The sequence below is a fragment of the Hevea brasiliensis genome, chromosome 16 (assembly GCF_030052815.1).
Source record: "Hevea brasiliensis isolate MT/VB/25A 57/8 chromosome 16, ASM3005281v1, whole genome shotgun sequence".
NCBI classification, from domain to species: Eukaryota; Viridiplantae; Streptophyta; class Magnoliopsida; order Malpighiales; family Euphorbiaceae; genus Hevea; species Hevea brasiliensis.
The window spans coordinates 43721961-43738315 of NC_079508.1; the positions used below are offsets into that span (position 1 = coordinate 43721961).

The 16355-nt window shown below is 33.3% G+C and overlaps 3 protein-coding genes across 4 annotated transcripts; 2 read left to right on the top strand and 1 right to left on the bottom strand.

Moving 5' to 3' along the window:
- On the top strand, positions 1-3470 carry LOC110647727 (putative receptor-like protein kinase At3g47110). Of its 2 annotated transcripts, none has more exons than XM_021801681.2 (2): positions 1-2690; positions 2842-3470. In XM_021801681.2, the coding sequence occupies exons 1-2, from the start codon at positions 44-46 to the stop codon at positions 3237-3239; spliced, it is 3045 nt and encodes a 1014-aa protein (XP_021657373.2). In that variant the 5' UTR covers positions 1-43; the 3' UTR covers positions 3240-3470. The 2 variants fall into 2 exon arrangements, with proteins under 2 accessions (XP_021657373.2, XP_021657374.2); XM_021801682.2 differs by having other exon boundaries at positions 2920-3470.
- A 2056-nt stretch (positions 3471-5526) lies between these two features.
- LOC110647731 (uncharacterized) lies at positions 5527-9101 on the top strand. The gene is made up of 2 exons (XM_021801690.2): positions 5527-5805; positions 8636-9101. The coding sequence occupies exons 1-2, from the start codon at positions 5733-5735 to the stop codon at positions 8854-8856; spliced, it is 294 nt and encodes a 97-aa protein (XP_021657382.2). The 5' UTR covers positions 5527-5732; the 3' UTR covers positions 8857-9101.
- A 2306-nt stretch (positions 9102-11407) lies between these two features.
- Positions 11408-13286, bottom strand: LOC110647729 (transcription factor TCP23-like). The gene has a single exon (XM_021801688.2). It carries the CDS (start codon positions 12909-12911, stop codon positions 11688-11690), a length of 1224 nt encoding a protein of 407 aa, XP_021657380.2. The 5' UTR covers positions 12912-13286; the 3' UTR covers positions 11408-11687.
- Between the last annotated feature and the right edge of the window lie 3069 nt (positions 13287-16355).

Here is a 16355-nt window from a genome sequence, read left to right on the forward strand (position 1 = left end):
CATTTTTGTGCAAGAGTCGTTCGCTCTCACCAATGCTGTGGCAATGAATTGGTGGTCTCTTTGCATTGCTTTCTTGTTCTTCTTCAAACTAGCCACTTGCCTGCAAAACCAGACTGATCGACTTGCATTGGTATCCTTCAAAAATGAAATTCGACGAGATCCCTTTGGCGTTCTGAGTTCTTGGAATGATTCTCTTCACTTCTGCGACTGGTATGGCGTTTCTTGTAGTCGGCGGCATCCTGACAGGGTCACAGCGTTGAACCTGAACTCGCAAGGCTTGGTTGGGTCACTTTCACCCTATATAGGAAACCTCTCCTTCCTCAGGTACGTCAGTTTACAAAACAATAGCTTCCATGGCCAAATCCCACAAGAGATTGGTCGCCTGCGACGCCTGCAATATTTAACTCTGAGCAACAATTCATTTGATGGGAATATACCTACCAACTTGTCTCGTTGCTCTAATCTTTATCTTCTTAATCTCATAGACAACAAGCTCCAGGGTCACATACCTTACGAGCTTGGTTTTTTACCAAAGCTTGAAGCTCTAGGCTTGTCCAGAAATAACCTTTCAGGAATAATTCCTTCCTCCATTGGGAATATGTCTTCTCTTAGGCAAATTTCTCTAAGAACAAATGGGTTGCAAGGAAAGATTCCATGGGAGATCTCTCGTCTTAGGGACTTGAGATTTTTAACGATCGGAGAGAATAATCTAATCGGAGAGGTTCCTGCTGGCCTCTTCAACATCTCTAGCATTCATACACTTGCAGTGGATTTTAACCAACTGCAAGGCAGCATCCCCTCTGATATAGGCCTCACTCTTCCAAAGCTGAACTCTCTTCTACTTGCAGACAACAGGTTTAGTGGACCTGTCCCAATTTCATTGTCAAATGCTTCTGCTCTTGAACAAGTAGCTCTATTTTCTAATGGTTTTTCTGGGTTATTTCCCAAACACCTTGGAAAGCTGCCGCATCTTCGAATGATAGACTTCTCTGATAATCAGATACATGATGACTTAAGTTTCATTGATTCTCTAACTAATTGCTCCAGTTTAATAGTCTTGGATTTAGCTTCAAATCTTTTCCAAGCTACTCTGCCCAATTCCATAGCCAATCTCTCCGAAGGCATGATATATATAGCTCTGTCAAATAATCAAATATATGATGCCCTTCCCTTGGGTATTGAAAACCTCCTAAATCTGAGATTCCTCCTCTTTGACAGCAATTATCTCACTGGTCATGTACTTATTGATTTTCAAAAATTTAAAAGGTTGGAAATGTTGGATTTGAGCAGGAATAAATTCACTGGAACCATTTCATCGTCAATCAGCAATTTATCTTTGCTGAGTTATCTCTATATGGGGTTCAACGATTTCAATGGAAGCATACCTCCAGGTCTTGGTACTTGTCATTTCTTGATCCAGTTGGATCTCTCACATAATAGTCTCAGTGGTTCTATACCCAGACAGGTTATCGGCCTTCCCTCCCTTTCAATTTCCCTCAATTTAGCTGCTAATGCACTTACAGGTCCTATTCCATCAGAAGTCGGTTTGCTGAAAAATTTAGTACAGTTGGATTTATCCGACAATAGATTATCTGGTATGATTCCAAACACTATTGGCAACTGTTTGCGTTTGGAACAGCTTCATTTAGAGGGAAATTCTTTTCAAGGAGAGATACCTCAGGTTTTAAGTGCTTTACAAGGTTTAAAAGAGCTTGATATTTCAAAAAACAATTTTTCAGGACGAATACCTAATTCTTTAGCTGACCTTGACGGGATGAACTATTTAAATCTGTCTTTTAATCAGCTCCAAGGGGAGGTTCCAAACCGTGGGGTCTTTCTAAATGCAAGTGCAGTTGCATTGACGGGAAACAATGGTCTCTGTGGAGGTATTACTGAATTGGACCTTCCTTCTTGTGCCTTCCCCAAGTCCAAGAAGAACAACCTCTCCATTGCACTGAAAGTAACAATCCCAGTAGTTGTTATTACAACTTTTTTGGCTCTATTGACGTGTTTCTTCATTTTCTGGCATACGAAAAGAAAGGCTAGAAAAAAGAACATTTCCATGCCATCATTTGAGAACCAATTTCTGAGAATATCCTATGCAGAACTCTACAAAGCCACAAAAGGATTCTCTTTGGACAACATAATTGGTATTGGTAGTTATGGCACTGTCTATAAAGGTATTCTTGAGCAACTTGGGATGGAAGTGGCAGTGAAAGTTCTAAACCTGCAGCAAAGAGGAGCTTCAAATAGTTTCCTGTCAGAATGTTTAGCTCTTGGAAGCATTAGGCACAGAAATCTACTGAAGCTACTGAGTGTTTGCTCTAGCATGGACTTTGAAGGCAATGATTTCAAAGCTCTAATATATGAATTCATGACTAATGGGAGCTTGGAGAAATGGTTACATAAGGAAGATGGACAAGAAACAGAACCAAGAAATCTGAGACTAATACAAAGGCTTAACATTGCTATTGATATTGCTTCTGCAATTGAGTACCTTCATAATGGCTGCCCATCAACAATTATCCATGGTGATCTAAAGCCAAGTAATGTTCTTTTGGACAAGGAGATGGTTGCCCACATTGGAGATTTTGGCTTGGCTGAGATTGTCTCGACAATTTCGGATGAGGCTGTTCAGTATCCAAGCACTTCTCTAGCAATCAAGGGATCTATTGGCTATGTTGCTCCTGGTAAGGCATTTTCTTTCCCTTCAACTTTGTTTACTGCTCTCTCTCTCTCTCTCTCTCTCTCTCTCTCTCTCTCTCTCTATATATGTGTGTGTGTGTGTGCCCGCGTGTGTGTACAGTATCACATATTATTTACTATTGAATCTGTTTGCAGAATGTGGCATGGGTGAAAAGGTTTCTATTGAAAGAGATGTGTACAGTTATGGGATTCTATTATTGGAAATGTTTACAGGAAAGAAACCAACTGATGATTCTTTTAAAGATGGTCTAAATCTGCATACCAGCGTCCTGAAATCAGTTCCTGATAGAGTTATGGAATGTGTGGATCCAAGCATTTTATATGAAGATGAAAAAGGAAGAAGCGTCTGGGAGCCCTGTTTAATCTCTATATTGAGAATTGGAGTTGCATGCTCAATGGAACTGCCAGCAGAAAGAATGAAAATGAGAGATGTAACTAGCGAACTACAGAAGATCAAGGCAATTTATGAACAGGGCAGAATGCAACAAGACCAAGGGGTGTTTAGTTTACATGTTGGTACAGCTGATAGCTGATGGACATCAAAACAGGGAAATTAATTATAGTGTTTAGCAAGCTTAAGAAAAATAAAGATGATAGCTGATGGGCAATCGACCATCGGGGGGCAGTTTGTATCAGTTCTATTTTTAGAGTTATTTCTCATCAACCGATAGTTGATTTGGTTTTATTTTTTATTTTGACTATATTATCCTTTTTTATTTAACTTGAAAATTAATATTATTAATGTTTTTATTTTTTATTTATAATTTTAATATTTTAGTTAACGTATTTTAACTCTATTAAAATATTTTTTATTAATAATATAAAATATAAAATATTTATTTATATATAAAAACTTAAAATTAATTAAAATTTTCTATTAACAATAATAATTATTTTATTATTTTATCTATATTTTTAAAATTATTTAATTATCTTAAAAAATAATTATTTTCTTATTTCAATAATAAAATAAATGATATAATATAATAGATTAATAATTATATATTTATTTAAATAATATGATATATTAATTTAATAATAAAATAAATAATATAATGTAATATATTTATAATTTTATATTTATTTAAAAATTAAATAAATTATATGATATATACCCTTATTAGTCATTTCACATATCGACAGTAACAGTTAAATATAATTTTACCAAACACTTAACATAAAATAGCTATCATCAGCTATCAGTTACTAGCTATCAGCTAACAGTAACAGCTATCAGCTAATAACTATCAGTTGTATTCAACAATTAAGCCAAATAGGCCCAAGGAAGTACTTTTATTACTAAAATTGATAAATAAGTGGGAAGTGTACACTTATCACTATATCTCATTTCTTATACGAGTGATTCTTCTTGCCTAAGCCCAGTTCAATTCAATATGGATCTAAAACATAAGATATAGGTTTCATATGTTTATATCTTAGGTCTAGGTTTATAGTAGATGAGATAATATGATAGGTACCGCATATTAATATTATATAATTATCAAGATAAATACAAACTTATTTACAATACTATTTAGTTAGTAGTTCTATAAACACACATTTTTTTATACACTTGTAATTGAGTTTACTTACATTGATAAATGGCTTATCAAATAATAACTGCATTTACTTAATTTTTCATTTACATAATTAATTTTATTGTATGAATATAATTTTATTTTTAATTTTTTTATATTAAGAGAACTAAACATATTGAATTAATGTCTTAGATCCTATTTGGTTCAATTTTATAGTAAAATTTATTTCATTTGTAAATGAATTCCCCGATATAATTCATTTACAAATAAATTTTTTTTGTTTGATATATTTTATATTAAATATAGAATTCATTTTAAATGAAATGAATTTTGTATTTAGAATAAATAAAATAATACATAATAAAAAGATAATTTTATCACTTAAAATATATATAATTTTAAAATTAAAATTCATTTACAAATTATATCTATTTTAATAAAATTTGATTTAGTTATAATAAATTTCATAAAATTAATTATTAAGAATTTTAAATAAATTTTCATTTAAATTAAAGAGTAAATTAGTATGCGGTATAAAAGTAAAAGGATCATATTATAACACATATTAAACAAGTTTATTGGGTCACATTATCCATTTAGAAAAATGTACTTGTATTTAAATTTCTAGTACAATTAATTTATTGTATTTTTATTGATCCAAACTCTATAATATTCACATGATGTTAAAATTTTGATTTTTAAAAATTAAAAATTAATTAATTATATTTTATTTATTTATATTAATAATTATACTATTTAATTAATATAATTTAAATAATTTTTATCATCCATTAATTAAATCAATGATTATTAATTTATTTTTCAATAAATTATGATTAAAGCTAAATATTAGCCTGACTTGATTTAGCATTTAATCATTCATTCAAAATTAAGACACACTTACGCAATCCCAACTTTAAAAAAAAAAAAAAAAAATTGGAGTTGAACCTAATAATTTTACGTAATATACCTCTAGCCTAATAATTATACTTAATAGTCCTATTGTGCAATTATCTTATGCATTTTTTTTTACTTTCTATAATAGATATAGGTTATATTAAATAATAGTAATTGTTTTAATAATTATAAATTATTTTATTAATAATTAATTATTAAATATTAATTATTAATAATTAATTATTTATATACTAATCTAAAATAAAATATTTAATAAAAATAATTAATAACCTTTCATTAACGGGGCTCTCAATTAAAAATTATTGCACATGACCATAAATATTTAATAATTTGGTTTGGGGGTTGGAGGCGGACCTGATCCATTGGGCAACAAAAGACAGACTCCTAATCGCTGCATAAAACTCGCAGTCGCAGCCCTAGCAACTCCGCGTCACGCAAATCACGCGTACAAAACGACGCCTTCTTATTCGCTTAACAAAACAAAGCCAAAGCCAAAGCCAAAGCCAAAGCCAAAGCCGAAGCTAGTCGTCACTGTCTTCATTTGTGCGCGGAGCTGGAGATTAAACCCCGATGGCGTTGAACAACGGTCTCAGATCCGCCTCCAAGTTATTATCCGTTTCTGAGTCGTTTCTTTCTAAGTCAGGTGGCTTCTCTCAAACTCCAATCTTTTTTTTTTTTTGTTTTTAATAATTTCAACTTTCTATTGGAAGATAAATGAAGGGATTTCGATTTGGATTGATTTTTGGATCTGATAATTGTTGGGTGCCAGGGAATTATCAGTAGTGTATGCGATCCTGGGATTGTGATTTGAGAAATTGTCATCAGGTTGAAGTGAAATTGTGGGATTTTACTAGATGTTTTGTGGAAGAGGGAATTAATGCTCCGGGGGATGCTTTTTAATCGGCGAGTTCTATTTGACTAAGTTTTGTTCTTCCTATAATAGAAATGCTTAGAAATTGCTGTTAAATTTTACGTTTTTAATGAAATGTGATGGTTCATCCATATGATAGAATGGGAGAATAATGTACCTCGTTCACCTATGAATTCAATTTAGCTTCCGAGTCCTAGATGATTGCAAGAGGCGGTGCCCTATTTTTAACTGAACTAGATGCACTGAATAATTACTTTAGTGAGCTATAGGTTTTATCTTGAATTGATCTTGTCTCATGTCTGTTTTTATGGTATGTCAGGCTTATTTTGAAACTTACTGTCTGTTGAAATGGGAATTAGTTATTGCATTAGTTATTGCTGTGGCATAGTATTTTGCACATTCTTATGTTTTGAGGGGGTGTCTGCATTATGTTAGTTTTTGCTTTCTAATATTTGAAGTTAGAGAATTTAGAATCCTAATCTCATAAGTGCTTGTGCAACAAATACACATACATGAATGCATCTATTGTTTTATGCATTTTGGAATTCGTTTTATGCATTTTGGAATTCGTAAGAGTTGATCAGCAAAAGAATTTGAGAATACTTGGACATTTGTATATGGCTTATTGGAAATTTGTGATTTTTTAGCTTCAGGTTTTGCTTCTTTTCTGTATCTGTAAATTTAATGCTATGGTTCCTTGGTACTTCCGCTGCACAGACCAAAACCAACTCCAAATGTTAATATTTGAATAAAAGCTACACACACACACACACACACACACACACACACACTCATATATATTTACTCATTTTGATCAATTTCCCATCAAAATGATATCTGAAAAATTTAAAATGTTCGCTGTTAGAAAGTTTTGCAATCTGTTCTTTTTTTTATGTCAACAGAACATCAGCATCTCGTTTGTGAACCTCAACATGTAGAACTCCTATTGAATCCAAAAATCGTAACTCTTTCCTCTTTAATTCTGATGCTATCGGATTGGATATAGGCAACGTAGAAGATCTTTAGATAATGGCAGATGGAATTTTTTGGGAATCATAAGTTATTGAATGCATGCTAGCACCTCCACATTTTTGTTGCCCACGTTGATTATAATTTATTGCATCTAATTTGTGATCATGTCAGTCCATGACTGGCCTGATGCACATGCAAACAGACAACCCTCCTTATGTGTGTATTGTGAATCTTCTTATATGCAAATGACGAGTATCACCTAAAGTTATATTGTACAATAGTGTTAATTCATTTTTAATTTTTCTTTATATTTTAATGTCATTATGGTGATAGAGAGTTCTCTGGAAGTGAGTTTTCCTTGATGTTAACATGTGCGGTGCGCTGTATATTTAAGTTATCAAGCTTTTATGCAGTTTATCAGCGACATAAATGATTTTAATCTGCTAGCTTTTATGTTGGTTCATTGGGCAGTTGTTTATATTAGTCCATGGTCAGAGTTATTTATTGTTGTTTAATTTATGCTATGATAATTGGTTTGGAAATTGGAAATACAGAGTTGAAGCTGTCTCTAAGGGAGTTGGTGTCATTTACTACCCTGTTGGTGCAGGGGGTCTGTATTTTTTTTTTTTTTTTTTGGATGTGCAGGATGCTGCAGATTTTATAGATTCCTAAGTTTTGCATGATGTTGCGGACATAATAGATTTTTCATCATGTACATGAGCCTGTCTTTGTAAATAAATTCAGGACCCCTTGGTAACATTTTAATAGAAAGTCACTTTGTTATTGAAACAATGGGGGGGGGCAGGGATAGTTGCACTCTACAGTGTGTGTAGAACTGTGATTTATTCTGAATGATTGTGCTCTCTGAATATGGAGTATGTGATTTCTGCACTTCTTATATGACCTATGCTTCCTGCTGGATGTATTTTAAATGTTGCTAACGGTACTGAAGTGTTGTTGGCAGATGCTAGTTAGATAGATTTGCCATTGCAAGTAAACTTTTAAGGAAAAAAATATTTCGAATCTTCAGTTTGTGATTAGAGATGCAGGCAGGAATCTTGCTAAAGTTGTAATTCTTGAGTTAATCACTGAAAGAAACACCGATCGAGTATTTTCTTTGGTTAATTGTGACTTCTTTTCCTCTCTTTGTTTTAGCTCTTTCATTTTTCCCCCCTTCCCTTTTTGCGAGGCTGTATAATATTGGCATTTGTCTAATTGAGGTCATGTCTTCAAAGGGGTCTGGTTTTTTATTTGGATGTGAGTTATTCTGAAACAAGTTTTGCTTTAATTATTGATGGTAGAATTTAGAAACCCTGTCATGGTACAAGTTCTTGTGACAGTTATGAGCTAGTGTTTCTTTGAGTCACTTCAAAATGATTTTTAGGAATGTTGAAATATCCTACTGTGAAATGAACCTTTTCCTCTTTGTTACTTTTTAAAATAAAAGAATTGTGAACAAGCCCAACTATTTTCAGATTAAAGTTTAGCTAAGTTGAATCTTTCTATTGAGAACGAGAATGACCTGGTTTTAACTACCCTTGGCAAGTGGCTCTAATGGTCTTTTATGCCAATGATTATCTTATTGCATTAGGCTGAACTAATGGAAGTAATTTGTGGTTTCCTGTGACAGTGAACAGAGGCATCCACTCAACAGGAGTGAAGAGGATGGGAGGTCATGCACATGGCCATGATGAACCATTCTACCTTCATGCAAAGCACATGTACAACTTGGACATGATGAAATATCAGAAAATCAAAATGCCTCTTGCTGTTTTCACTGCATTCAGCATTGGTGTCATTGTTCCTGTCTATGCTGTCATTTTCCAGCAGAAAAAGACTGCTTCTGCTTAAGTCATGACACCTTGGTGCAATAATAGGAGCAAGTTTCGAATTCATTTCTTGGGAACTGTTGGTATTCCTAAGCTGGGTGCTTTATGATTATTTTTGCTGTTAGTTTTCAATATTCAGTGTTGGCAAATAGGATTTAAACACTTTTTTTTTTCAATAATATCACACAGTAACGAAATCCATTCTGTGGGTTCAAATACTTTGCTTTCTTTAATATGCTCAGCTTAACATGGTGCTTTGCAGTCAAATCTTTTATTTGTGCTGAGATGCAATGTGGTGTTGGCTTTTGTTATTGGTTATATTGCTTTTAGGTTTAGTTCTCTAATGGTTCCATGAAATAATATTTGCCACCATCATTTTACAGAGATCTATGAAGTATCCATTTTTTTTTTCTTGCTTTTTAGCTCCCTGTTTTTTTCGATTAGCCTTGGAAGATCAGTAGTGGGTGTTTGCGACCATGGTCTACAAGAAAATGAGAGGCTGCTGTTAAAAATAGAAACCATTTGCTTTTGGATTCTTGTGATTAATGGAGAATTGAGAACCTAATCATGCATATTAGTATGTAATAAAAGAAGATTCTACATCTGTTGGCAGCTGTAATCATTTTTTTTCTTCTGGATAAGCTTTGGAAGCATCTTGGATGCCAACTCAGGTCTAGTATTGTGGCTGCGCGGTTGGTTATACTCATGGTTAATTAGCTAATAGACTATTCAATGATTTAATTTGAAGATTAATTTTTACAAGTTTGTAATATAATTGTAATATAAATTCTTAGTCAAACAAATTATTTTTGATGAGCATCAAATTCTCTAGGAGCCAAGGAGATCTCTCTCTATATATATACCTTATTACCTCAAATAGGAGATAATTTCACAGATTGTGTACTAAAAAATCTCTTTCAAAAAATCGTCTACTAATTTAATTGTAGGTTTTTTTTTTTTTGATTTTTTTAATTTGTTGTTTCACAATTTTTAATAGTAAAAAATTATCATATCAGCATAAACTTGTAGTGTTACCCCAAAATCCTGACTATGCTGTTGGCGACAACTACACAGAGTTCTTCTATCAGAAAAGGGATTTAAACTTGCATGAACACTGATTACTCCAGTGGCATATGCCTTATCCTTTACGTTTGAAGGCTGATTTTTAGGTTATAAGAGATTGAGAAGTCAATTATTACTGTTTGATATTATCCTCCCCAGCGGGTTAACGATTCCGACGAATCAAAAGGAAGGTCTGGAGTCGTTTCCAGTGAGACCTATTTGGTGGCTTGTGTTTGTACTTTTTGTCTTCTTGCTTCAAATGATTGGTCTCTCCATCAACCCTTCCTACGGTTCTTACTCAAAGCAGAGAGATGGGCGGGGCCACTGGGTTGCATGGATGATAAGGTCTTCAACTAAAGCTAGGGTTTCTTGGTTGAAAATAGGCTGGATTGCCTTGTATTTGGGTTGTTTAGTTTGTGTTTTAAGCCTTTTACTTTATATGTTTCTAGGCCCTCTCTGTGTAACCTTACCTTTTGGGCCATGTTAATGCAAATTCCACTGCATGTGAATAAAAAGGTTGTACGATGAAATACAAAGGCCATTTATGCGATGGCACCCAATGCACCCTGAAACCGTCTCCATACTGTTTAATAATACGTAGGGTCAAATTGAAACCGTCTCCATACTGTTTTTAACAAGAACTATGTCGAACTGTGAAGCTGACTAAACCAACGATTTTGAACTGGAACCAACCCATGTCCAGGTCTATATGTTTTTGCTAGAATTGGATATGAAAAAGACAAAAAGAAGGCGACCAGATTCCTCACCATTTGCTTTCCTCTTGCCTTTGTACTGCAAGTGGACAACCAAGCAAACCCTAATGCAATAAAGTTAGATCCTAATCCACTAATAAAGGGACATGTGGAAATATGGTAGCTAGTAGTAGTCGTAACTTGGGGAGGGCCCCCCTCCTCCTTCCTCCTTCCAGCTTGCACTCTTCAATTTGAGAAGGTTCCTAATTCCTTGAGAGAATAATGGGAACAGAATCACATTTTTATATTCTTCTCTCAACCTTTTAGTTATACTCATCATCGATCTCTTGTTGTCTTCCATTTCCTTTATAGTAGTGCTCTATTATTTGCTCAGGATAAAAATGTATCTTTATATTATAATCAACCAAAGATCTTTCCTTCCTTTCATATCCACAACAATAATTAAAGATTTCTTGAGAGCCATATATACTTAGGATTGCACAACTTAATTATACTTAGACATTTTTTTTTATAAAAAATTAAGAAATAAAAGGATATCTCAATTTAGAGTAAGAGAGTCTACACTAAAAATTTATAATATGTATCACTCACTCATAAGAAATTTTAATAACGAGTGAAATTTAAACTTAAGATAGAGCATATCAAGAGTTAAATCTTTAACATGATGGGCAATTACACTTATACTTCTTAATCAAAGAAATTAAGATAACTCATATTGTTAATTATACTAGCAGTTTAATTTTTATAATATAAGAGGTCTTTTAAAAATTTTCAAATTAATATTAAAAAAAATAGAGATGATAAAATGTGGGTATAGTTAACTCAAAGGATTTGAGACAACCATATGCACAGAAATTCCATTTCTCCTGAGCAAACATGGCAAGCTAGCATTCAACAATGGCTACTAAGAAAAATACAAAAGCAACTCTACAATTACAAGAGAGAGAAAGAGAGAGAGAGGTGAAAATCGACTGCTGAAAGAAGCACGCAAAGAAAAAACAGTTGCAAAGAGCATAAAATTTTCAAAGTAAAAACCTTTTGCTTCAAAACACACCAAATCATAAAGTTTATTTTCACCTTATTGAGAATCAGTAGGGTTTTCATCTCCACTATCACTACCTTGTTGTTGGTTTTCAAGATTATGTTGCTCTAAGTTCATCCCCAATCCAACCCTACTACTGCTATAAGCATTAGCACCATCACCCAGTAACCCCATATTGCTCTCTGCTACTCCTAACCCCAGTTGCTGACCTCCTACCGCCTGGTGAACCATCATGGACCCTATCTGAACCGGGCTCACCCGTCCACCTCCACTGAAATTTACTCTCTGCATGGATGTTACTCCAGCTGCAGGAAAAGTCCACATCTGGGGCTCTGGCATGGCGGCTGTGGTGGTGCTGCCGCCACCTACTGGTAACATCCAGAATGCATTGCTTCCATTTGTGGTGGCCGGCGTAACCCACATAGCTGGAGTTGCAAGAATGTTTGATGGTCTAATGGAACCCAGTTCTTGATGATCTTGAACTCCGGTTCTTGCAGCAGCAGCTACTGGCGGCTTATTAGAACTTGGGGGGTTAACTGGTTCAGTGGATTGTTCTTGTGTAGTTGTTGTTTCTTTGAAAAGATCTTCTCTATATGTTTTTCTCATATAATTCTCATCGGAAACAAGAGTTTGAGGATAAAGCTGGTGGTGGAATCCTAAAATTGTATTGTTGGAACCAATAACTCTTCGATTTTCACTTCCATTACTGTTATTAGGATCATAGAAAGCTAGACCGCTATGAAAAGAAAGAGGAGCTGATTTCGATGCCGGCGCTGAAATGGTAGCGCCACTGCTACGTAAGGAAACATTTAGTGTTGAGAAATTGGCAGGAATTGTACCAGTTCCAGTAGCTGCAATAATTGCTGGTTCTGCTTGTTGTAGGAGCCATTCAATTGTTTCTCCATCAGATTTATGGCCTAATTCTCTGGTAAGCTGGAAGACTCTGGCAGCACATAAGCCGGGCATGCGGATTCGGCGGCCGCGGCCATCCACCTTGGTGTGGCGGTCCTTGGAGGGTCTTTTGGTAGTGGTTTTGGTAGTGAGAGCAGAAGAATTTGAGTTAGATGTTGAATGGTGGAAAATAATTTGGTTGGAGATGGAGCCCATGAATGGGCCCTGAGAAGTAGTGGTGGTGGTAGCCGCAGCAGCTGCTGCGTCTCCTGATTCTTGTTTTTGGCCATGGTGAAGGTGGTGGCGATCTTTAGTGCTGCTACTGTTGATGTTTTCTTGGTTATTGCTTTGTGAATCCATCAAAACCATATGGGTTTCAACTTTCAACAAAAGTTCTTTCTTCTTCTCCTTCCTCCTTCAGAGACAAAGTTTTTCAAAATTTGATCCAAACCAATTTTGTTTTCCACCTCATATTTCCTTGTTCTTCAAGTCAGTCCACAGAAAGGAATTAACAAAGAAAAAAAAACTGTATATATAAAAAAGTTAAGATGGGAATAGAATTAAAAAAGGAAAAATTAAAAGACCCTGGTGGATTTATTTTGCTGCATAGTCCTCCTGTGATCCTCACTGCACCACTGGTAGTGCGCGGGGATCTTCTAGGTCTGTTCTTTTTTTCTTCCTTGTGATTGACTGCTGTCCCCCTAGTCTTTACAAAGAGAGAGAGAGAGAGAGAGAGAGAGAGAGAGAGGAGAAGAAGGTAGAGATTGGGTAGTAGGTGAGAGGGGAGCTAATAAAGCTAAAAGAATCAGTGTATAGCTGGGCCTGCAAAATGCAACGTTGCCCCACAAGTGGGTTCCTATAATATGCATTGCAACAATAAAGAACCAAATTCAACCTTCCTTGAAAAAATAGCATGAAAAACTGCTAAATTATCCATCTCAACAGTCATAATATGATAATTAGCTCTCAAGTTAGCTTCAAGCCCTGAGGATCGAACACCCCAAAGCTCAACACGAAAAATATCACAAAGAACTTAAGTTGCAAACAAAACCACCCAACCATTGGCCCTCGTGATCCCTCAAACATGTAGCATAAGAAGCCTTGGAACCATCTTTAGTAACCTTCCCATCTGAATTTAACTTGACCAATCTTATGGGGGGATGACCCACCCAAGAAGTAGACGGAGCCGAAAGATCAAGAGCTGAAAAGATAACCTGAGCGATATCTTCACTTCACTCTATTCAGAATAAACCTCAAAGGGTTAGAGGGAGGATTTGCATTCTCAAAAATATATAAATTTTGCCATTTCCATATCCAATAGTTTGCAACACTAAACAAGAGAAATTCTTACATAAATCCGATCTATTATAAATTTAATATACAAATATGAGACCCCTAACAATAGGAAAAATGCCCATAATTAACTTTAGGATTTTAAGATAACTACGCTTTAACATAATCATTCAAAAAAGTCATAAATTCACCCTAACAAGACCGGACCAAATAGAATGAGCAAAAGCACAATCCCATAATGTGTGTAGAATATCCTCAGCTAAATTATATAAATGGTCACTCAACTTTGAAGATTATTTTATTTTAATTATTTAATTTTAATTTGTTACAAAAATATGATTAATTATTGAATACACCGGGAATACTAAAAAATAGCACTCATTTACAGACAAAAATTAGTTATTCTTAATTTTAGGAAGCTGAAACTCATATCTTTCAAAGAGAGATGATATATATACACCGAATGTACTTAATAATCTATCTAAAAACGTTACTCAACTTCAAAAAAGTTACCATGACATGTGTTATAACAAGTTAAATTAAAAAATATATATATTTTTGCCCTCTTTCTCCTTGTTATTTTTCCATTTCTATCCCTTCCCCATTTCTTTAATCAAAATAAAAATTAATTTTATAGTATAAAATTTGATAGCACAATAAATAAATAAAAAATTTACGTATTCTCTTGTGATATAAGAAATAATTTTATTATTTAACATATAAATAAAATAAATTATTGCTACCATTTGCTATTAAATTACAAGTCGGTAAAGTAAAATTATTATTATTATTATTATTATTATTATTATTATTATTATTATTATTATTATTATTATTTTGCAGTTGTCATGAATTCGATTCTTAATGAAGTAGATAATTATTAATTATTTTATAATTTTAATTTTTAATTAGATGATAGATTTTTTTTTGGTAGAATTGTATTGTTAGTCTAATAATTCAATTATGTTGATGTCATTTTATAAAATAATTTTCATAAATCCATGATGATGCATTTTTTTAATGATTTGTCGACACTTCTTTTTCAGAAATTTATGAGTGAAAGCAATGCACAACTATTAGGCCAAAGACTTTGTGGCATGAAATGTTGAAAAGTTGAGGAAAAGAAAAGCATCTCAATCATTCATATTTATTTTAAAAGCACAAATTAAGTCTTTTTCATCCCTTCATGTCTTTTAGTTTATACTATATTCCATCCATAATCTTCCTTTCTTTTTTTTAATTAATTACTGTATTTTTTTTTCTTTCTTTTTGATATGATGAACATGATGACGCTAATCTATTTTAACAATCCTCCCATTGAAGTTGATGGGTCAAAATTATTTTTAAATTTTTTTTAATTATTATTAAAAAAATAATTTTAAAAATTTATATTATTATTTTAATTTTATTAAATTTAATTTTAAATTATTTTTAAACTCTCTACCTAATATATTTATAAATGTATTTTTTTTCAATAGTGGCTCCAATAATAATACTAAACGGATTATTTATTAATTTTTTTTCTTATAAAGTGTGTTTATGTGTATTTTTTTTTATTTAGCTTCAATTAAATTTAAACTTAAAATTCTATAATTTTAATACATTTAAATTACAATTTTATTATTAAATTTTAATTTAATAATATTATAATCGCTTGTAAGAATATAATTAAGATCTTAAATTTGAGTCTCTATAAAACTCGAATTAATAAAAAAAAAATTCATACATATTCATGTAGATTTGATTACTGGTGATTAATGTTAAAAAAGGAAATGAATCACAACTTCAGTAGCCTTGACAATTCTAATTCAAGACGATTTAGAAGAATTTAGTTCAATTTAAGAGTAATTTTAGTTTCGAAACAAGGTAATGCCAATTTCAATTCGATTCAATTCGATTATGTAATGTTATGTAATGTCATTTTATATAAATCGTGTTGCTCTCTTTTTAAATATAATTTAAATTGAATTGAATTATTAATTTCAATTCAGACCCAATAAAATCAGTCTCACGGATTAGGATTCATAAATAGTTGACCAGAATCAGATCCGAACCAGCCCTGCCCATGGATTGTTACTTTACATAATAAAGATGCAGACAAAGGAAACTGCACAAAAACAGTCCTTAAATACTGCTGCTGTTATAGAATTCACCCCCAGGGTCCCCTACCCAACAATACACACAGTAACCACGCTACTCCCCAACCCACCCCCCCCCCCCCCCCTCTCTCTCTCTCTCTCTCTGTGCCGTACATCTTGCCAACTTTCTTGGCAAATTTTCTGTAATTCGGTAAGTACCATCTCACATTGATTTTGAATGTTACCGCACCTTAATAAAATTATTATAGATTTACTTGCGTCCCTTTCTTAACTCCATGTCTATGCATATCTAACTTTAATTATAAAAAAGGGTAAAATGTTGAGGGTTCAACGGGTGTACGTGTCCATGGCGAAAAGCTCTAGACAAGCTCATCTCTTTAATTTTTTAGATTCCACATGATTATGAATAAGTGGGTATTTG